Source organism: Harpia harpyja, chromosome 5 (genome assembly GCF_026419915.1).
Source record: "Harpia harpyja isolate bHarHar1 chromosome 5, bHarHar1 primary haplotype, whole genome shotgun sequence".
Classification (NCBI taxonomy): Eukaryota; Metazoa; Chordata; class Aves; order Accipitriformes; family Accipitridae; genus Harpia; species Harpia harpyja.
This window is the reverse complement of record NC_068944.1, coordinates 38,837,302-38,860,282: the sequence shown is the minus strand read 5'-3', so window position 1 is coordinate 38,860,282 and position 22,981 is coordinate 38,837,302. Positions and strand designations below refer to the sequence as shown.

General features: G+C 37.3%; 1 protein-coding gene across 6 annotated transcripts in view; it reads right to left on the bottom strand.

Moving 5' to 3' along the window:
• CHD7 (chromodomain helicase DNA binding protein 7) overlaps window positions 1-22,981 on the bottom strand; it is a 131,169-nt gene that overhangs the window by 7,775 nt on the left and 100,413 nt on the right. For all 6 annotated transcript variants that reach the window (XM_052787106.1, XM_052787111.1, XM_052787112.1 and 3 more), the window contains 19 exons: window positions 21,728-21,904; window positions 20,100-20,243; window positions 17,512-17,767; window positions 12,700-12,910; window positions 11,968-12,163; window positions 11,572-11,739; window positions 10,737-10,916; window positions 10,339-10,449; window positions 10,048-10,253; window positions 8,898-9,097; window positions 8,138-8,297; window positions 4,971-5,060; window positions 4,303-4,406; window positions 2,803-2,932; window positions 2,449-2,521; window positions 2,184-2,238; window positions 1,225-1,453; window positions 848-1,056; window positions 30-707 (listed from right to left, as the gene is read on the bottom strand). In XM_052787106.1, the coding sequence (XP_052643066.1) occupies window positions 30-707; window positions 848-1,056; window positions 1,225-1,453; window positions 2,184-2,238; window positions 2,449-2,521; window positions 2,803-2,932; window positions 4,303-4,406; window positions 4,971-5,060; window positions 8,138-8,297; window positions 8,898-9,097; window positions 10,048-10,253; window positions 10,339-10,449; window positions 10,737-10,916; window positions 11,572-11,739; window positions 11,968-12,163; window positions 12,700-12,910; window positions 17,512-17,767; window positions 20,100-20,243; window positions 21,728-21,904 (3,577 nt within the window). The remainder of the gene's footprint in view (window positions 1-29; window positions 708-847; window positions 1,057-1,224; window positions 1,454-2,183; window positions 2,239-2,448; window positions 2,522-2,802; window positions 2,933-4,302; window positions 4,407-4,970; window positions 5,061-8,137; window positions 8,298-8,897; window positions 9,098-10,047; window positions 10,254-10,338; window positions 10,450-10,736; window positions 10,917-11,571; window positions 11,740-11,967; window positions 12,164-12,699; window positions 12,911-17,511; window positions 17,768-20,099; window positions 20,244-21,727; window positions 21,905-22,981) is intronic.

Below are 22,981 nucleotides of genomic sequence, written 5' to 3'. Positions count from 1 at the left end.
ACACAGAATTAATTTGACCAGCACGTTACCTTCAGGTTGGGAGGATTCTTCTGATTTATCATCATCATCCAGTTTCTCCTCTTCATCTTCTTCTGAACCTTTCTCAGAAATAGATTTTGGGTCTACATCTGTACTCATTTCTATGTCTTTCAATTCACATTTAACAGAACCAGGCTCAGCCTCAGCATCACAGTTCGGTTTAGTGTCCTTATCTGCAATATCTGTCTCCTCTTTGATATCAGACTTTTCTTTGGCTGCTGGGTTTTCAGACCCTTCAACTTTAGACTCTGTTTGTTCTGTAGTCTTTTCTTCTTGTACTGGTGTGGATGGGACAATAGGTGGTGTTTGACTGCAGCCAGCACCCAGAGGGTTTACAGAAGAGACAGTATTTGTATTACCTGTCCCTCTGTTTTGAGCAAAGTTTTTGTGAGCCTCAAGAAAAGAGAGTTCAGGATCATTCAGAATGTGATAATCTGTCCTACTGACTCCATGTTTAGCAGCACCAATCAGCAAGTCTTTGTCATGTTTACCACACTCCCACCACTCTGGCAGGTCCAAGCTTGGTTGGCAAAGTTTTAGCCTCTCCCCCAGCTGCGGGTGATGGAGAACCTGTTCACGGATTTTCCGCAACAGTTCTATGCGATACAAAGTTCTAGAAGCACGCTCTTCTGTGATTGGCTCAATCATAGTGGATAGATCAGGTGGTTCTGCAACGACACCAATTTGTATTGTTTAACATCAATTAAATGTACACCCATTTTGAAATCATTACACCTGGGCATGAAGTTTCAACAGTCCCATTGTCTCATAACAGTCATGTTAATTTCTACAGTCAGTTAAAACTTACCATCATCTGGTTTGACTGGCATTCGGCACACTCGTCTACACATATTCACAAAGCCATTAAAATACTTTTCCAAGCTTTCATCGGACTTTTTATCAAGCCTGGCAAATGCTCTGAATTGATTCCAGTCAAATTGATGTTTTACAGGATCAAAAATTATTCCAAAAGTAGACACCACACGATAAAAATCAGCTTCTTCTCTTCTTGTCCATCTAGTCAAGGAAGAAGCAAGAGAAGTGAGGCCACTGAATAAATGAGAGTCCTAACATATTCTGGATGCCGCCAAACCCCTTTAGTTTATTCTTTCAAAACAGAAGAGCGGTACTGGTGACACACAAGCTCAAATGAGATTTAAAGAAAGATATCACTGAGAAACTCACTTTTGTCGTTTTTCAGTTATTATAGCTTCCCTTTCTGCTTCTAGTGCCCTCACTTCTTCCCGAGGCCGACGTCTCCTGCGGTCAGTCTTCGTTAGTGCCTCTTGCCTCATTTGTTGCCTTTTATAGCTGCGCTGATAGGCAGTAATGAGGCGACGCAGACGGGTAGTCAGGGTTGAAGTGTTGGGCCAGTAGAGTTGGCCTAACTCAGCATTGCTTTCACTGTGCTTGTCTAGAGAATAGAGAAGTATTTGTGTGCTGCAAAACCACCACTAAACTTTTCAAAATTTCTATGGCTATAACTGGATTCCTGACTTATCAGATAAGGACATATGTCTCATTAATATCGGTGCCTAACAAATTGGAAACAGGATAACTACATTGGTAGGAAATAAAAAATAGAATCAAACCATCCAACTCTAGGAACTCAGAAATGCTTGTGAAGCATTTAGAGATAACCATCAAGTGTTATTATTCAATGTTATGAATGCAAACATATTATGAATACTGTAAGTATTTAAATTAATGCAATGCATCTTTAAATATATTACTAAGACGACCATTCTGCCTCTGAGGAAACACCTACGCTTATGATTTCCCACTTTATTATTCTTACTTAAACTTGGCAATTTTCCTCCATACTGAGGAAAGAAACATATCTGTAACTTCCAAGATTATCTCAGCAAAACCATCAACGGCTGCATTATGAAACATCCGGTCTTTATCATCACAATTTCTAATGTAATTAGAAACCCAGAAAGCCAGAAAGCCATACTGTGGATTATTCAGAGACAGTAAATAATTGTTGTGAAAGATGTGAAGCATGAAGAGATTTGGCAGTAAAAAGTTTACTGTGGTGTTTTTCTAAAACACCACCTATCCCCTCACGTGGTAATATAAACAGTCCACTTTTCAATAAATGATCCATTTTTGCCTTTTAAATTTCTTTGCTATAGTCTTACTTGGGTGTATTTCTATGGACTCCTCTTTGTCTTCTGGAGGTGAGTTTGCAAATTCCTTGGGGAGAAGACAGAAGTTATTTTAGTTTTCAGTTTTGACCATATGTTATCATTTCAGGAGAAAGTCATCTCTCAAACACAGCAGCAAACAATCTTTTTAAGGTGTGTTTATCCAGTAGCTCTCAAACTTAAGAACTGCACATTGATAAACATCGAGAATCAGTATAATTATATATATTTGTAATTACAGAAAGTTGGAAGTTCTTACATCAATTTCATCCTTGAAAGGAGTTCTGGTTGGCTTATATTCTGGATCTTCATCCTCTCTGTCAAATTCACCACTATAAAACATTTAGAAGAAATATTTTCAAGAAATGTATTGTTTTTGAGAGGGGACTGATTTTCTGGACAAAAGCAAAAAAAGCTACAAAAGCCATCAGTATGGTGTACCAAGTTACACATTTATATTTCATGTTCAACTGTGTAAATAATTCTCTGTACTTTTTACATCATATGATCCCTTCAGATCCTCAGGCAAGATGTAAGCAAAATATGACATATGAACTCATGCCAACATATACAATGCTGATAAAGTTTATTAATTTTTTCATGTCCTCCTTACCCATCACCGCCATCTGCTAACATGTCTGTCCCTCTCTGTTCAGCAGCTATGGCCTTCGCATCAGGCATGCCAACCCGTTCCAGAAAGCACAGTGCTGGATCAGCTCTCATAGAATTGTACTTCTCGTAACCTGCATGCAAAGCATGAGACAAATTTTTTTTAAAAGCTATGACCAACTGTGAATAGAATAGGTTTAGGCAGTAGAAGTACAATTTTTTTCATTCATTTATTTATTTTTAAATAAAACAAAGGAGTTGTCACTGTGCTGGAAACAACCATTTCATTCATGTAATGAAATTTTTCATATTGGTAAATTCCAACAGCACAGAAACATTTTCACATCAATAACATTAACAAATAGTAGATACTGAAGAAAGCATTAAATTTAATGTCTTTATAAGGTAAAGTAAAAATCTTTCACAAGTGAAAAACTTCTTTAAGTTTTCTATACAACTTTCGCAGTGGTTCTCCACATTCAATACTCCCTACTGGAAACATGCAGATGTGAATGGAAACACACACACACATGCATTTTCTATAGCTCCAGCCCTGCTGGAACCCTCAATCTAGGCTGCAAAAATGCTGTATACATGGGTTATACGTAAGGCCAACGAACCTGTCTTATTAGGTTTAGGATGATGCATGTCAGTAAGATGACACTGTTCCCTCTATGGTTTTCAAACTGCTGTTTGCTTTTTTACTGCCCAAGTTGACTAGATGGAAAATGGCAGATCCCAACAGTGCACTGCAGGAAAATGATTTTTAGACTAGACTTGCCTCAGCTGAGCCCGCAAACAGAGCTGCTGTACATAGGCAGAACAGCACAATTCAATTAGGATTTGTACTACAACACACTGCTCCTAACTGCTGTAGAGCCTCAAGCCAAACTGTAATCATGAAAGGTTTTATAAGCCATCATTCTCCCCTTTAGTCAGGCTGGGCTGCTGAGAATACCTCTGCGACCTCCAGAGAATTGGGATTATAATCAGGAATCGCTCACTGTATATATCATGCCAGCTCTGCATCCCCAGCCTTTCAAAGTTAACAAGGCTGCATCCCACTCAAGGGAGCCGGGAGTTCTCAACACTGACATTTGTGAAATATTGCTTGGAACAAAGCCCAGGAGGCACTTGTACAGATTAATAGCAGAGGTTAAGCCCACCGTCCACTTTGACACTGGTTGGCAGAGTTAGCAAGTGAAGCAGTGCTAGAAGCAAAGTTTATGGAGATCTATCTTACTATTTGGCTATTATTTAAACAAATATGGTTTTGTTTTATTTACAGCCAAGAAAGTAATGTTTTCTTCTCAAATGTTCTGCAAACATTTAAAAACAGCATCTGATATTTACAGCTCATATTAGGTTTTTAACGCAGGCAAGAAAAAAAGGGAGATACAAGCCAACAGTTCTTTGGAACAATACTTGTTAATATTATGACTGAACAGTCCTACACACAGAAAGCTTTACAACTGAGTTTTGTTCAGAGTGAGACATCACTTACCGTGTTTGAATACTCCAATTAAAAGGGATTTATCCGCCTCCTTATCCCACCAGTCTGCAGGAACTTCGGCATGGAATGGCTCAGGTATCCATACATCTACTTCACTGTGAAGACAGCATTATATACATTCTCAGAGGTATTACTGAAAAAAGATGTTTTCTAAAAAAATAAGTGGTTCACACTGTTCTGTAAATATGAATTTCGAGGGGGAAAAAAAGCCCAAAACCCAACGCAGAAATTGAAATACCTTCAAAAATAATTAGGATGATTAAACAAATAAACAACTCCCCCCCCCAGCCCCAAAACCCCACAGAAAAAAAAAAAAAACCCCCACCAAAACCTAAGATTAGCCTATATTGGGAGTGGAATGCCAATGGTTATCCAAATATGATTCATTTAAGGTCTTAGCATTTTAAATTTTTTTTTTAAATTGAGATAGAATAATTCTTCAATATTAGCAGAACTGAAAATCCACTTCTGTCATTTCCCACATAGTTTCCTCCCCCAAGAAAATTACCCACTGCGCTTCATAAAATAATAAGGCTGCTTGAGAATAGACATTTAAAGAGATAAAGTGTGACAACCTTTAAAGGCTGCATTATTGTAGTACGTGTACTTTATAAAAGCCAGCATCTTAAAGCAAAAAATAAACCTGCACTTGCACTAACCTTGAGTCAGCACCCTCTAAGATCTTGTCTGCTTGGTCCCCTATAACTTCTTGTCGTAGATAGTACAGCATGCGGACACGCAGCAGGACCCTGGAGAGGAAGGCAGAGGGGGGAAAAAGTTCTTAACTTCAGGACTGTTTGCCAACAGTGGCTTTTGGCAGCTGCTGCTGTTCATCCATCATCCTGCCAAGGCTGATTAGCCATGCTGTATGGTAGGCTTGAAGCGTGACAGATGGTGGCACATAATCACCTCTGTGTGGTGCTTTCTGCTGGCTTCCAACAGGCCTGCCTGGCAACCGCTTACACTGCACAGAGAGGGACCCAGCTCAGCCCAGCCCCGGCGCATTTCATTTAGTTCTACCTAGTGCAGCTTGTGAAGTTTAGACACGTACTCTACCACTGCCTCTGAAGTATTGAAGCAAGTTTGTAAACAACTGAGCAGATGGCTTTCAGTAACTGTTCTGCTTCATTATCTCATAAAATTTCCTCAGCTGCTGCCTTAATACCATTTTTGGAAGCACATCAGAAGTTGTAGGAATAAACGAGATATAAAATCTGGTTTTACTACCTTACAATAAACCCTCAATATGGAATGTCAGGTCTTTCAGATTATACAACTTTTTGCTTCCGAGAATGGTGGGGAAAAAAATAATCCCCCATTTCCCTTGGGAGATATTAACTATTTTTACTCTTTATAGTTCAAACTTCTATTTAATTTCACCTGTGCACAACCTAACTGCTATAAGGAAGTGAAAAATCTTCATTGCCCATATTTATTTTTCCCCATTTCTGTAATACTACAGTCGTTTTTGGAAGTGCTGTCAGGTGTTGTGGTCATGCTTGAAGCTGGCAGGAAAGAGAATGGCAGACCGGCTTTTCAAGACTAGAAAAGAGGTCATCTCTGTAGAAAAAGTATCTACCTGAAAAAAATCCTGCTCTCCTATGTCTACCCAATTCAGGGCACCCCCTGCTGCCTAGTTCATGAAGTAAAATCAGTACAGGCCAAGATGGAGATTACTCAGCCTGCCCTCTCACTGTACCCAAATCCATCACGGCAACTGTTGAATTGCTGCTGCTCCTGGAACAGCAAGGGTGACCAGGGAGGCAGTAATCTGATCACCCACTTGCATGAAAAATTTAGACCACCACCAGTTTTGAGAGCTCCTCATTAGAGATCTGATGAAACCAAAGCAATACCCGGTTTTACATGTGTTATCCAAGTAAACCTTGGAAGAGTAGGGATTTGAATGAAGGTCAATGCCTGCAATTCAAAACATGTCAGACATGCTTCTTTCTGTATGTATGATAACTGGGACCAGTAAGGTGTCCCTGCTCCCTGTGCAGCTATGTAAATAAGCTGTTGAGGGTCTCTATCATAGTATTAAGCAATAACAGCTATTGCATCAAGCCAAAGAAGAGGAGCAGGAAAAAAACCCCAACATCAACCAAAAACCAGAGGCTCTTTGCACCTTTCAGGAGTCCTAAGCATTAAAACAGTATACATGTTACGTAAGGACAGGACACCAGTTCTTATAAAGCCAATTGCTACTGTTACCTTTTGAAGGAAATTACTCAGATTATTAATTGGCTTCCACCTCTGTTTGATTTTACCTGGGCTAAACATGTTGCTTCTACAATTCACTTAGCCCCGGTGGATCTGGGAAGTGAAGGAAAAAGATAGCAACTGAAAACATTCTTGCACATTTACCAGTCTTCCCAATCCTTGTAACTGTTCTACTGTATTATTACAAAAGCAATATTTTAAAAATGAATTTGTCTGATCTGCAAACTGATATAACAAGTAATGAGGACATGTTACCTGGGAGATTAAAATATGTTACAGGAAAGAATTTAATTACTTTATGAGCAAGTGAAATGTAATAACAGATCTGAGTAACAGTTTAGAAAAAAAATCATAAAGCAGTTTATTTGGAAGTGCACTTGGTAACGTAATTCTCTAAGTATCTGTTTTCATCAGCTGAGAATTAAGCTTGGTTAGCATCTGGAAATGAGCTAACAAACCCCTTAAATGCCTTTCCTCCTTCACATCACACCCCCTATTGACAGGCCACAGGTACTTTTCAAATCAATAATTTCTTTCCAATAAACAGTATTAATAAGACACAATATATTTTAAAAACACAAAAGTAATCACGACCTTTCAGTAACACTGCATTACATCTGTATGGTATATATACAACGAAGAGTATAAATTAAAAAAAAAAAAAACCAAAAAACCAAAAAAACCCCCACAAAACCCCCCAACCCTCAAAAGCAAACAACCTCCCCCCCAACCCCAAAACAAGGTATTTTGGGGATAAGGGTTAGGTTCAGTGTCTGTAATGGAGAATATAATAAGCAAAACTGAGATGAAAAACTAGGACACTGTCAAAGGAAGCTGACAGAAAAATAACTAAGATATTACAAAACAAAAGCTAAAAGAATGTAAGAGAGGCTCTTAAGAGACATTCATGCAACAGTAAAACAACGTAACATCCAAATCAAAATACAATGATCTTTATCCCCAAAGGTTTTCGGTTTAGTAACATATTTGAAATTTCAAAAATCACATCAGGGCACTGATTCAGGTAAGAGAGCTCGGTGAGACATTTTATCTCAAACAAAGGAGAAAAGAAGAAATATTATGTATAATGTGGAGAGCAAGAGAGGAAGGGAGAAAAAGAGCGAAGAGATACACCCACACGTAAGTGAACCAGTACATGAAGCTCTGGAAACTAAGAACTGGATATTTGAGTTTAACATCTAAGGAACGGAACTTCAAGGACATCAGCCTGAGAGACCCCACAAGAAGGGTAAGAACAAACAGCTTTTGTTTAAAGATAGCCGATTGTCAAGAGAAATAGACATACTGTAGGGATATAGTCTTTCCTTTATATGGTAAAAAGAATAACCTCATCCGATTCCATTCTTATTTAGTAAGTAGAAGACAATTTTCTTCAGAACTGTGTTTTAATTGCTGATCCGTCATAAAGAGCTTACAGAAGTATCCAGATATCTGTTAAGATCATTGTCCCCAAATTAAACAGTAATAATGGCTTTTACATCCTGTTAAATGGCCCTGTGTTCTATTAAAAACATCCGAAAGAAGTTGTGGATTTTTCAAAAGCATGTAGTAAAAAACCCTCAAAATATTTATTAATACTTACTTATTACAGTGATGTTTGAGATGTTTCCTATAGCTGTCTTCTTGAAATAATACATCTGGATTACAGGTTGTGAGCCAATCAGCATCTTGCAGCATTGGCTGTGAACTCTGGGCTTTTACTTTCTTGCCTTTCCTCCCTCTGGGCACCGGTGCAGACAGACCTACATAAACCCCAATATTTCTTATACAATCTGAATAGAAAAGCCCTCACCCCAAACTGCATTACAGACAGACATTTAAAGCTAAGTATCACTGCTATATTAATTCCTTTGTGGGCAACATAACCACCAAAAACTGAACAGCAACATAATTCAGTACAGAAAATTGCAAATAACAAAATCAACCAAAACTTTCATGCAAATTTAGGTGTGAAGACTTCAAAAATTCAGAGCACTAGCCAGAAAATGGTGTTATATAAATATTTCTTGTAAAAACTCTCATGAATCTGAATGGCCATAAGGAAACAGGCTTTCTGTTTTATGGCGATTTGAAAGAGATTAACTCCAGCAGTAGGTGCCACATAAAAATTATGCTACAATATTTGTTCAAAACTGATTTAAGGGAAAAAGCACTGCATTCACAAAATGTCTGAGGGAGACTTCCCCTTTAAGTACAGACCAAGTCAAAGCCCACCTTATTCATAAAATCTGACAAGATCCTATGACATGTCAGAATGGCTATAGTTTAAACTAAATACATAGCATGACTGAAGCAATTCTTTCCTATTTACTAGCATCATTATTTGATTGTGGCAGACATACCGGAATGATTAACCAAAGCTCGAGTTTGTCCATCTGCAGTTGGAGTGATCAGATCCCAGATGAAACTTTTGATATTTTCATCCCCTTTGTAATGATTAAGACAATATACCAGGATAGTCCGGCAGATGGTTTCCACATCTTGTTCTGTTAGCTGACGTTTATAGCGCCCATGTGAGAGGATGTCAGTCCATCGACCCCAGCTATAAGAAAAAATATGTTCAGTACAACAGCCAGGGCACTGGTATTTTAATTTGTGACTTTCAGTTTAACTCCAGGTACCAAGCAAGTTGGGACCTCCTGTGTTAGCACTAATGCATTTTGCATTTGCAGGTTATGTCAGGGAATCCAACCTCCAGCACCAAAGAGTTAAGAACGTTTATTTTACAGAACAGGCAATAAGTTCACTGCTCGTAAAGCTGCAATTGAACTACACTCAAAATAATAAAGTACATATGTTTAACTCTAATGGTCCCAGTAAGCTATGACTAGGAAGTTCAACCAGTTCCTACAATCATGGGATTTGGGGATTTTTATTTTGATCCTGAAATCCATTATTAGCAATTGTTGCACACCAATTTCCTAAAATAAAGAGTCATTCTGAAACCCACCATGTTAGCAGTCAAATATAGCTACTTGCTTGCAAAGAGATAAAATTCAAATTGGTAAATCCGATGGGGAAAAATATAAAGTATCAAACAGCTGAACTTAAGTGGTGCCAAAATACCAGAATCTATGTTGAAAACCTCTAGACTGACTGTTGATTTCACAGCCACATTCTTCTTTACAAATACACTTTGTTATTCTCCACAACACTTAGAAAAGATTAAACCTTGGTAACTCAGGAATTCTTTACACTATAAGAAACCAGAAACAAATATTCTGTCATCACAAAACTACATATCTTACCAGTGAGCTCATAGCCATCTGTGAGACACTCAGATACTTTAAGCTAAACAACAGATATATAAGCAATTTATATATATTGCAACTTAAAATCTCACTGGCATGTCTACAGTGCAATGAGGCAAAGGCTACACAATAAAGAGATATGTGAATGTGTTCAAGAGAAGGATGAGTTATTTACTATATATAATTTCCATATTTTCAGTTCTTTAGCCACAATCAGTATATTTAATCTGTACATCCTTACCCATAAACCAACAAGTTCTTCTCCACCCTGAAACATTCACTTCTTGCATAACCCTGTGATTTGTCCTGAGGCCTACGGGGCTTTGTGCTAGGCTTTTCTTCAGAATCACTTTCCAGGTCCGAAAACTCCATCAGTTCATCCTCTTTGACTGCACTGTAGAGTCTGGTTTGCTTTCTTACTCTTGGTGTATCTATAACTAGGTTATTCTAAAATGAAAGTGAAAATGTAGAAATTTAGGAGGGGGGGAAATCTTCAATTTAATTGTACTAGGAGCTATCATAAAGCTCTTACCCTTCCATTTAAAGCATCAATATCCAGCTCAGCTTTCTTTGCCCACTTCTGCCAAAAATTAGGGTCATCCAAGGAAATGTCTGTCCTGTTCCCAGATGCAACAAAACTAGCCTAGTAGATGTGAAAACACATGCATTGGTTTCTTAACTGCATGCTACAAAGAACATCTATTTTCACTGGTAAATACAATACTTAGGACTTATAAAATGGTAGTTTCAAGAAAAAAAAGGTAAGCCTGGAAACTATCATGACTGGAAATACAGCTATCCCAACATTTGTGAGGAAAGTATCTGAGATAAGTACATTGAGAAACTAAATTGACACAGAAGGCAATTTAATACTACTGTCATCTATCCTGGTCACATTTCATTAATTTTCCTGTGAATGTCAATGCACACCTTTGCAAATGTTGAGCCTTTTCCTTCAGATTCAATAGTAATTGTGTGTGTTCGCCTTAAGAGAATCTGATCAATATCCTCTTCACAAAACTTAGACCCTTCATCTTCCTCATCCATCAGAGCACCATATGCCCCCTTTCGAAGAAGATCTTCTATTTCTTTCTTAGAAAGCTGTTGCACCTGTAACATGCAAGAGAGGGGTTTGGGTTGGGTGTTTTTTTTTTTTGACATCAGCCAATGTAAAATCAACCAGCATAATCAGACTGACTGTCCTCTTATTTAGCATTTTAAGAACTGAAACTCTAAGATAATGTGGTGTCGGTCAATTAAACATTCATGCTGAAGTCACCTTTAAAAGAATACGAACAACACAATTCTTAGGGTGAGGTTATATGAGTGGTTTAAACAATTTAATGATTCATTGTCACTGAATCCCTTTAGCTCTGATGACTGCTAAACTCCTCCTGCGAGCAGATTTAACTTACTAACCTGATAAAAAGCTAAAGCAAAAAAGGCCAAAGCAAAAAGGCTAGACCAGAAAAAGCTGACTAGAAGAACTCCAAAAACTGCCAGGATCAACATAATGTGAAGGGTGGAATGAGAATGGATGAAGATTGAGGGAACATGACTCCACCCGCCCCCTTTTGGCAATAAGTGAGCCATTAGATAGGCTGAGTTAGTTCATGTAGCCTTGCACTTAATTAACCCTACTTTAAAATACATGCCATACTCCATCTGAAAACCACTGTTCTCCAGCTGAAATGCAAACAAGCAAGAAAAGCATTACACATTTGTAGCATTTGTTGATCATGCACCTTAATATATTAATTCTCACCCCATTTGTAGCGTTTTCTCTTCCACTCATAGATTGTAGCACAGCCTTATCAAGGCCAAGTTTCAAGCTAGCTTTGTCAAACATTTCCCTTTCATAAGAATTCCTTGTTATCAACCTGTAAATTTTCACTGATTTGCTCTGTCCTATTCTGTGACACCGTGCTTGAGCCTGATGAAACAAAGACAGATACTCAGTTACAGGTGACAAAAGGAAGAAAAAAAAAATTAAAATAATCAGTACAGAGAACTTACTTTAGAAGTTATTGGTTTCAATATAAATAATATTCTTTATGCTTTTAAGAGAAGGAAAATAGATAATTTCTCTTGTAGGTGAAGAAAATTTCACAGCAAAAATACAAAGAAAACTTTTCAATAAAATCATCTCTTGTAAAATTACCTGGAGGTCATTTTGGGGGTTCCAGTCTGAATCAAAAATGATGCAGGTATCAGCAGCAGTAAGATTAATGCCTAAACCTCCTGCCCTTGTACACAGCAGGAAAACAAACCTATCGGAATCAGGTCTTGAAAACCTGTCAATAGCTGCCTGACGCAAGTTGCCTCTTACTCGGCCATCAATTCGTTCATATGGGTACCTGAAATAAAGACACATTATAAGGAGAACTTTACTGCAATGCATTGCTTCTTTGTACGAATATGCAATTAAAAAAAAAGGAAAATATGCTACTATAGGGTCAAAAGAACTACAACAAACGGAGTGACTGTTCCTGTATCCACTAACTTCATCAGTGGAAGACATACTACTTTGTCTCCTGCTTTGTGCCTTTTGGTAAAGAACAGACTTTCTCTCCAAGGAATGAAATAAACGTTCAGGCTTAAGCTAAAAAACTCTACAGCCACCAAAACATTTAACAGAGTACAAAACATTTAACTGAGTAGAAAACTAAGAGGTTTAAAGTTCCCCATGTGAGGTCACTTTGTATTCACCTGAAAGAAAAGTCTCAGTCCTTGCAACTTACAGGTATGCTTTTCCCTTTAGTCAGACAGCTACTGAAAATACTGTAAAGTGTTTGAATTTCATCCCTTTTCAATATGGATTACTCACAGGTTAAATACTGTGGCCACTGAGGAAAGCACAGTTTATTTAGAATTGTTATATTGTTGCTCTCACCGTCTTTGAATGAGGTAGTCTTCCAGTATGTCCAAGCAGCGCACCATCTGGGAAAAGATAAGCACCCTGTGGCCACCAGCCTTCAGTTTTGGCAGCAGCTTGTCAATCAGTACTAGCTTGCCAGCAGCCTGGATCATTGCCTGGAGCTGAAAATCTGGAGAGTCGGCATTGTGTGTTTCTTTAAACTCTTCCAAAATTTTCTCTTCAGCACCTGCAAAGATTGGACAGCAATACATGAACACTGCAAAGGGTTTTATTAATAAACAATGAGCTCGCCTTCAATACCCTATAGAAATTGCAGGAATGTTTTAAGCATTATGTGAATAAACATTTATAAAAAATATTAAGCTTATATTTAAGGCAAACATATACACAAATATAGCATAAATAAAAAGTAACTTTGAGCAGGTTTTTCTTTTTTTTTTTAATCTTTTAAATGGGAGTAAACCCTTTCCTAAATAAATTCATACAACTATTTGATGCATACAAAATTATGAAAAATTAAGAAAAAAAGATGAAAAAGTAAACCATATTCCAAATGATCAAATGGATTTTCTGTTTAAAATGCAACATGAAAGAAAAAAAAAAAAAATCTCGTTTCCACAGGAAAATACAAGGAATACAAATCACATTTGATGTCTGTGCCTCCAAAACCAAAACCAGGCTTAAACATGGGCATGACCTGGACCTGCTCCTTCCATTATTAATTACAGAATTAAAATCCAAGCAATGAAAAAACTAGTTTTGGGGAGGGTGGTGGTGGTGGTTGTGGTGGTGGAAATAAGCAGCTGTGAAATAATTATTTTACCTTCTATTTAGCTTTCTTTTCTCCCTGAATGTATTTTTTTTTTGTTCGGTTTGATGAAGCTATCCAATGTATATATTCTTTCCTGAATTAGTCGAAAGTTCTTTCTTACCAATTGCTTTGCCTATGAATGATATGCACAGCAGCAAGTATTTCCTAGTCCTGCTCATTACCTGAAGACTACAGACTAAGTTCCAGTTTTCTCTTCAACCTCTCCTATGCTTTTATTCCATTTTTTTGTGTCACTTCTACGAACAGTGGACTATTCCAGGAATTATCAGTTTACTATTCTTGGCTATGTAAAAGGTTAGGAGTCTTTGTTCTAAGCTTATTTCACATCCAAATAAACCCCTTTTTGGAGCTGTCTTTTTCAGTCCCTCTGATTTTATTTTATTTTTTTTTTAAATGTAGTTTAAAGTAAAGTATTTCTGGTTTGTATAACATTCAGCTTCAATACCGCTTTTGAATAACACAAGGAAAGGTGAGAGGGTTGGGGGAGGGAGGGAAGAACAGCGTACTGCCAGGCTTCTGCTGAGCATCTCATATCCCAGTTCTAAGTAGATACCTGTAAACAAACATGCAAACGCACCCTCCCTGTGTGATCACTGGTTCAGTGCCTACTGTAATGTGGTGTCTTAACTAGATACTCCCCTAAGCAGACTGTCTGACAGTTTCATATTACTAAATACATTTGCACTACTAGCTTTTATGGAACTTAACGGACTCAAGATGTGACCACGCTTGAAGGTAGTTTTACATCCCTGAATTTTCCTTATCTGGATTCCCTACTCCAAGCATTACTGATCCTAATGGTTTGCACATAAGAAAATTAAACTCTTGTGAAAATAGTACAATCAGACACTCCTTCAAGTTCCCTTCAATTATACCACTTCCCATCTTGTAAAACAGGCAGAATTTTGGGTACTAAACCTCAAGATTCTGTACTGAGCTTAGGCAATTTCAGGATATAGTAGGCTGTCAAGTATACAGTAACTTCAGTGATCTTTCTTGATTACATCATTTATTTCTTACTCAACTGCGATATCCAAATTTAAGTTTCACTACTACGAAGTAAACCAATATGAAAACACAGCATCTGCAAAAGCAAACCACCTAAGCCAAGCACACCACAACAAACCCTCAAACAGGTCTAACGAATGGTGACTTTTCAGTATCAGAGTTTGGTCTTAGCAAGACCGACTTCCATAACAGATCATAACCTCCAAAAATCTGCTCTTTCAATAACCTTATCCTAGCTAAACCCTGTAAAAGACTGCCCTGTCTTTTTCATTTCTACTTCAGTTGCTATAAAGTGATGTACACTGAGTAGCTTGTTACCCAAAATTTACTTGATGTAGTACCTGTAGGTCTGTAACACTAGTTCCTATCCTAGCTGATTTTTAGTAGGGGATGAAAGGAAGGTATTTGAATGTGTGTTTGGTCCATCAGGGAAACCTCCACTTTCACTCTTAATTAGGAGAGGGTTCCAGGGCTCAAGAGGCCATAAGGAACAGAGTAAGAAACCTTTCCAATGTTCAACACTGTAGGGTAAGTAGAGAGGCACTCCCCACTGCTGGCTCTTGGAGACAGAGAAAGAGGAATGATGTATAAACACTTGAGAATGGTTGCTATGGAGAAAACAAGGAGTCCAGTGCTAAGAAAAATGACAGACAATGCTTTGTCCAAGTTGGTTGGAGAATACACAAAATGCAGCAACTCCCTCTAAAAGTCTACTCAAAGACAGTCTCAGCAGACCACCATTCTCCCGGCCAGAGAACAGATCTACCAGTCAAGATACAAACAAACAAACCACTCCACATTCAACTCCTACCATACTACTACCATCATACAACCTTCTATGGCTCTTCACTGAAGATTATCTAGAAGACTTGCTTGCAACTTTTATGCAGAAAAAAACATGCAGTGTTCTACTTGGATATTCAAATACACATGCAGTACTGCTTGCTCACAAAACCTATAAACTTGGAAGAAAATGAGAAGGGTTCAGAGACACCTTTATAAAAGCAGTTAAGTCTCGAGAACTTGCTACTGCAACAAATCATTCATCAGGAGAATACTATGCAATATTATGTACTAGCACTGCAAGACCTCTTGGTAGAGCTACAATAAACTCGTGCCATCACTCTAAGTACAAAGACGTTAATTATTGATCAACAAAATAAAACCTCAGGCTCAGACACCTACAGGATGTACAACTATTTTCTGTCCTACAACTACAAAGGACATACTTGTTTAGTTCCATCTCCACACTAATAATAGGATTTATTTATTTTTCCCTCCAATTAGAAGGCTTGACCCACCTGCCATGGTGCTGCATGACACCAAGCAAGTCCAAATATTGAAAAGTCACAAAAATGTTATAAAGGCAAAAGTGTTCAAGAGACAAACCCACCTCCCTTTTTATTAGGGTTAAGATACAGTCATCAAAAAATACTTGAAATTTTCTATAGCGCCACATGGACTTCAGCAGTCTCTAACAGACACTAAATGATAAAAGACTTGCAAGGAAAAATCACTTCTGTAGACAACACTGCAAGCACTATTCATGAACTCTATTTGACAAAACAAAGTAACAGCAAAATATTCAGTTTATTTCTTTTAGCAAACGTGAAATAAGGAAAAATAATGGCAAGTTTAAAACTAGCTGAAAACCAAGAAATGTAAAAAGCATCGAGGTCAGAAGCTTATAATCTGAATATCCTAAACTATTTTCTAGCAAACCCATTTATATAATGGGTTAACTTAAAACAAAGAACCAACAAACAAAAAAACCCTACACCAGAACCACAAAGCTACTGTACTGTAAGCTCATCTCAGTTTAGAATCTGAACAGCCCACCAGCATGGCTGGGCTGAAGTACTTTGGAGTAACCCTGTATCATGTCTTTGGAATAATTACTTGTGCATGAAATATAATTAGATGTCATTTCGTGAATCAGTTTAAGCATTTTCACCCCCCATTTAAACAAAAAATGTCAAGAAAAAAATGTAAACACTGCAATATGGAAGTCATACAATAAAAAAAACTGAAATCACATATGGCTCTTGAATAAAACAGTCTTTCATCATGAAGCTTATAACCAGCATTAAACCAAACATAGCATAAATCATATACAGTAAGGAAGAAGAGTTGGGAAACAAGAAACTAGTAGAATGCAACCCTGTACAGAGGCTTGTGTTACACCCTCAAAGGGAAGATTTGATGTGACCAACACATACAAGTTTAGCATACTTCAGACAGCTATAGCTAGCTGGTTCATCATATGGTCCATCACTAGAACAGGGTCCCCAGGTAAGTTGTCATGGCACCACAAATGGATGATGCTCTTAGTCATATGATTGAGTTTTAGGTAGTCCTGCAAGGAGCAGGGAGTTGGACTTGATGAGCCTTATGGGTTCCTTCCAACTTGAGATATTCTATGATTCTATAGAACTTGCCATAGATAATCCTGATATAAACCCAATACACTGTAAAACAGTATTTGTCATTGAAGTCTAAGACAACATTCATACAAATCTTTTTCTGACTAGTTAAATTAGCAAAATGAACTGCCAACACGTGGCCACAAAAGCAGGCCTCATCACTTCTTACCCCACAAGTTTTATTCAGAAATTTTAAGGTACTATCTCAAAATGTTTTATGGCAAGAAAATTAGTAACAGCTAACTATAACTCTGAAGAAAAAATTGCCATATTTATGCCAGCATCCAACAACCTGCATGATAACTGAAGTCTTGTTTGTCAGAAATAACAGAAAGGAAAACTTTTAATACCAACACTAACTCTGTCAGGGCTAGGAAGCCTTGGAAAAAGCAGCACAGGTGTCTTCAAAAGCAATGCTGTCCTGGCTAGCAGATGCCTAAAAGGTATCTCACTTTTCAACTTAAAATAAATAAATAAATAAATAGACACACTGGAATAGAATTTCTAACTTACTGAACTTCCTTACAACCATTTTTCGAATGAGGAGAAAAACAGGCGGCCTACCATTAATAAGGTATGGATGATTGCAGCATTTTCTTAGTTCCATCATAGTGTTTAAAAGATTAGGTACATTTGCCTGACCTCCACCCTTGGAAAGAAACGTGAAATTCTTTTCAAGAATAGCACGATAGTATTTCTTCTGAATATTTGTCAGCTCAACTTCAATGATGGTCTCCTCTTTGGGGGCCAAGTTCTTTTCTACATCCTCCTTGAGACGTCTCAGCATCATTGGCTTCAAAATAGCTTGGAGTTTTTGCACCTAGGAAATATACGTTTAATAAATAACTGAATTAAAACTGCAAAACTTCAAATATTTATTTTTCAAAGTCCTTAATTCTAAAATCCTTGTTTCCTACCTCAGATCCCAAGTAGAGAGCATTTGTAAAAAAAATCTTTCCTCAGTGACCCAGAGACTGAGTTATCCTTGTTAACTCAGTAACATACACACGTCTAAAGTCAATTCTTAGTGTGCAACCCTTCTGTTTAATGAATGTTATTAAACAGACCTCACTTAGGACTACCCTTCTAGACAAGGACAGTACTGCACACCAGTCATGCAAAGCTAACCCTAAGCAAGCACAAGTATATAAAGCAAATTTGACTGTAAGATCAAGCTTTCCAGTTAATTTCTAACCACTAAACACAGTGTTTAATGGTTATTTTTTCCCTTTATATATCTGCTTCTGATTCTTTTCTTATTTCCCTAGTTTTGATATCCACTTAAGTAGAAAACTATTTAGGCCTTGTCTCAAAATGAAAAAATTTTATTTCTGTAAATTTTTAACACACTGATAATTTTTAAGTGTCTCCAGGTTTTGCAGCATATACTTTAAGACACATCCTAAATAGGGGAGAGGGGAAGAAATGCCCCTTTTCCTCCAAAAAATTAGCTAAGTTTTGTCAAGTTTTTGTAAAGTCCCTTACATAAAAAGCTCAAACATATTCCATCTAGAAAAAGACTGGCATTTAGGCTGGTTTAGGTTGTCTCTCAAAGTACAAACCACCTCAGTGCTGAAGAGCTGATAATTCACCCCGAAATAGGTCATCATCTCCTGATGCAGAGCTGCACAGCAGAAACATGAACAAAAGACACTTTCTCCTGAATTCACATCATTCCCTTAGTAATAAAGCAACTTCAGGAGAAAAAAGACAAATTAGTACGGAGGGATGAACAATTGAAAAAAAAAAGAAAAAAAGGACTGCAAGGAATGGTGGAGAAAACCCAAGTCATTAACACATTATCTCTCCCATCACTTGAAAGATAAATCAAATTCCAAAACATCTAATGGTTTGTCAGCAGAGAATGCACTTCTTCCAAAACTTTTTGGCCCAAGCAATACAGGCTCCAATTCTGCTAACAGCTGATGGCATTATTTTAGTGATATTTCCATGTATGGCTTCAAAAATTTCCAGTTCTGCTCTGCTGACATTTTGAGCTGGCCAGACGAAAGCTATGCTGAGAGTTAGGATATATTAACTCCAGCTCAAACACTATATTAACGGGACTACATGGCTTCTGGATCAGAGCTGGCTCACTTCCAATCAGGTCAGAGTCCATTCTGACTGGCATGCAATTGCCTGCACAATCTGTGGAAACATATCCTATGATTCCCTCAGGACACCCTATGATTTTTCCAGGAGGTAAGGGGCTGGGGGGAGAGCTGTTTTGTAATTTAGACTATTACCTATGGAAGAGTTGCTCTCAAAGAAAGTTAAAAAATTCAAGCAGTCAAAAGTTAGAAATACCAGAAATTGAATTTTCAGACAAAACCAACATAAGTCACATACAAAAATGCATGCAATCATGACGTTAGATTATCATAGATAGGGTGGAAAGGGCCAAATTAAGGTTCCTAAATTAAGATGCCATGCTTCAGTTTACTCCTAATATTAAGGTGATTTGACTGTTACCTATTGACTTTTTAAAACTTTTTCATACATACAAGAAGAAATTTAAGTTTTATGTATGATCATCAGAAGCTTTTACATTTTAGATCTAAACCATGCTGCACTGAGGGTCTTCCAGTTTGCACTGATTTATGCATTTGTTTTATTGCACAGCTTGAGAAATCTGTTTGAGTCAGTCAAAAAACTCTCCCTCCATTTGGTTGCCTCTTGCTAAACTAGGTTTCAAATATGTTCCTGTTTGCACAGAAGTCACTGATAAAACTCTCAGATGTTAACTCCTGCAGAAATTACAGAGGACAGTCTCCTCATTCTGATACTGATGCTTAAGGAAGAATGTCAACTGACAAGTTAATTCTCTTAAGAGTGAACAAGCAATTCTAGAAGTATTTTCATCCAGCAACTGTTACAAGACACCCCACCCTCATGTTTAACCACCGCATTTTAACGAGAGGAAACTTTCCCTATTTCTGCATGACCAATGGACAAAAGATAAAAAAACTAGTGATAAGGCAAAATGACTTTTGATCAAAAGGAAAAAATTTAAGAAAATGAAAACAAATAAAAAAACAGGGATAAAACTACTATGGTCTTCCAAAAAGTAAATAGGCATTACTTGTAAAAACAATAAAATAGATAAATTCACAATATCTAAATAGAAAAGTAAGTGTGCAGGAGAAGTCTACCTGTTCTTCAGTTTTCAGATCACCAAATTCTTGCATGAATGTTGTTTCTGATGGGAAGCGGCCTGGTTCCAAGAAGTGAAGCAAGCTAAATAGCTCTTCTACTGTATTTTGCAAAGGGGTTCCAGTAAGCAGCACTTTATGTTCCTGAAAGGTTAAGAAATAATTGCCTACGAATCCATCTAAATTAATTTTCAATGGAGAAATACAAAAAATTATCTCTTTTTTTCCCTGTATCTCTCATCTTTGCTTCCTGTCCACTCCTCCAGCTACTTACACACAGCTCTTTTCAAGACATTTCTAAGTAGTATTCTGGCCTTCCTTCAGCGATAGCCCAGAAAAATAACTTCACTACTTAAGCACCTTCAAAAGTCCTCTAGATACAAGAAGAGATTTTACTGATCCACAACATCCCAGACCTTTCACAAATATAATGAACTTTAAAAGGCATAGCAACAGCTAAACTTCCCATCACTTCCAGTATAAATCCATCAATTTACTACACCTCCAATAGATCTCAGTGCATTAAATCTCTTCAGGGCAGGTGTAAGTTTCTAACATAGGAAACCTGAAGCAGAGTCCTACTTTTTCATCTACACACAACAGAGCATGACACTGGCAGACACAAGAGGAAAAGTTGCATATTGTTTTAGAGGAGAAGCCTAGAGAGGTTAAGCAACTAGCCCAACGTCAAACATTAATTTAGTAGTAGAACAAGAACTGAAGTGAGAAGTTCCATATCTCCGTCTGTAGCTACACCTATAAGCTCAGCTTTCCTCTAATAGCAACGATAATAAATAAATTGTATAAAGCATGTTTATAAACTTTCATTCCTTAAGCCCCAAGACTCCTTCAAGAAAAGTACTCTTTAACAAACAGGGGAAAAGAAACTAAAAGTGACCTATAGGTCACCACTGCTTGTGTAAGCTAATGTTTATGCTGCTTTATTCTTATCAGAAATAACAGGGTTTGAGTTCCAGGTGTTAGCATGACTGCATTTCTCTCACATTTTTAAAGAATCTTCTGAACACACACACATACACAATTATTTTGCCTTTTAAATGGTAAATACCTTTAAAAACCGTTATCTTATTTTTTCTGTGTGCTTAATACACATATTTTGTGCACATAACATAATACGTATCTATGCAAACATCAGAAACCAACTCACTTTTCCCTTCCTTAGTCAGCCTGAAAGAACATCCTTATGGCCACACAACAAATTAACATTAGAGCTGATATTTATGCAGAACAGTTTAACTCTTGCATCCGTATCTGGCCACCTGACCACATTAAACCTTTAAATAAACCTCTATGTGAAGAAGTGACTATGGAGTACGTCACATGAAAAGAGAGAAAGGAAAGAACAAATTTATCTTCTCTTAACAGAATCCACATAATTCTAGGTCTAAACCAGTGAAGAGACTTATGAAACATCAGTACTCCAAAACTGAAGATATGCATATGCTTCCAGGTATTTTAAAGACCTTCTCAGCTGCATTCCCTCGTTCTTCTTAGCACTTGATGATTTTACTTGAGAAGAAAACCTTTTATTTTACTTTTTGATGAAACCATATATCAGGAGTAATAAAAATACAGAAGACACAAATGTAAGAGATGTATGCACTGACCAGGTCCATCATCTTGAGTCCTTCCAAAAGCTTACAATTCCTGTTTTTCAGCCTGTGGGCCTCATCGATGACCACGCAACGCCATGGAATGTTACGCAGCTCCGGGCAGTCAGTCAAGATCATTTCAAATGTTGTGATAATGGCATGGAACTTGTAGGACCCCTTTATCACACGACCCTAAAAAGAACAGCAAAAGTTAAACTCCCTGGCAAAGAATGGAAGTACATTTGTTTCATCTGCAAAATCCATTCTTTAAAAATACAGAACAGTACAATGGGCAAGATATTTTAAGTAAATGAAGTCATAAATGCTGACTCAATGAGAGAATATAAATGTCTAAGTTTACTACTGGCTTCATGCTAGCTATGTTTTTAATCCTGTAAAAAGGCCCACAGAATCACTGCATATTCATTACAAAGATGTTATACAAGTATTTCAGATGTAATTCATATGGATTATACTAATGCCGTGAAGCATTAATGTAGTGCTGCAATATTCAAATAAGGTTTTCAGACTTTGTCAAGAGAATTTTCTTTTTTCTTTTAAATCAAAGATATGTGATGGTCCTCCCAGACAATCCAAATAAGCCAGAAGTACATTCAGGCTTCATTTTTATGACTATTAGGATATTTTGCTCCCAATAAACAGTAATTTTTTCCTGGTGGACATTGAGTATCCAAAACACCTACAATTCTAGTAAACAGCTTCGAAAAGAAGCAAATCTCTTAACTCTTAAATGGAGAATGTATATCCCTGCATACATTTCCTTGATAGTTTGTAATGTTAAGGAAAGTTCAACAGGACGATTTACTTGATGTCTGGCACCATATTCACTATTCATGTGGTTAGTTGAGGGTCTTGTTTTCAGGGCTGATACTAAGATTCTGTTTCAAAAAACTGCCCTGAATAAACTTTACTCAATATCATGAAATGAACATGTTTCTGACATTATGTTATATTTCTTCCCGATATTGTTCAAAGAAAAATCTAACTTGGTATCTCCAGTGGCACTGGGCCTGTGCAGGAACACTGTCTAAGGATGGGCATCACACAAGTTCAAGGCCATTCTGCGTTTTCAAAGCAGGACTGTCATGGGTTGTACACTGAATACACTTTGAAAGAAACAGATATTTTACAGTAAGGTGACCATTTCTTCCTTCAAACATGTGCAAGTCTCAATCCTTTTATAAGTGACCTGCATATAATCCTCTCCAAACTGTGGGGATCAGAACTGGCTACTGACTCAATAAAATT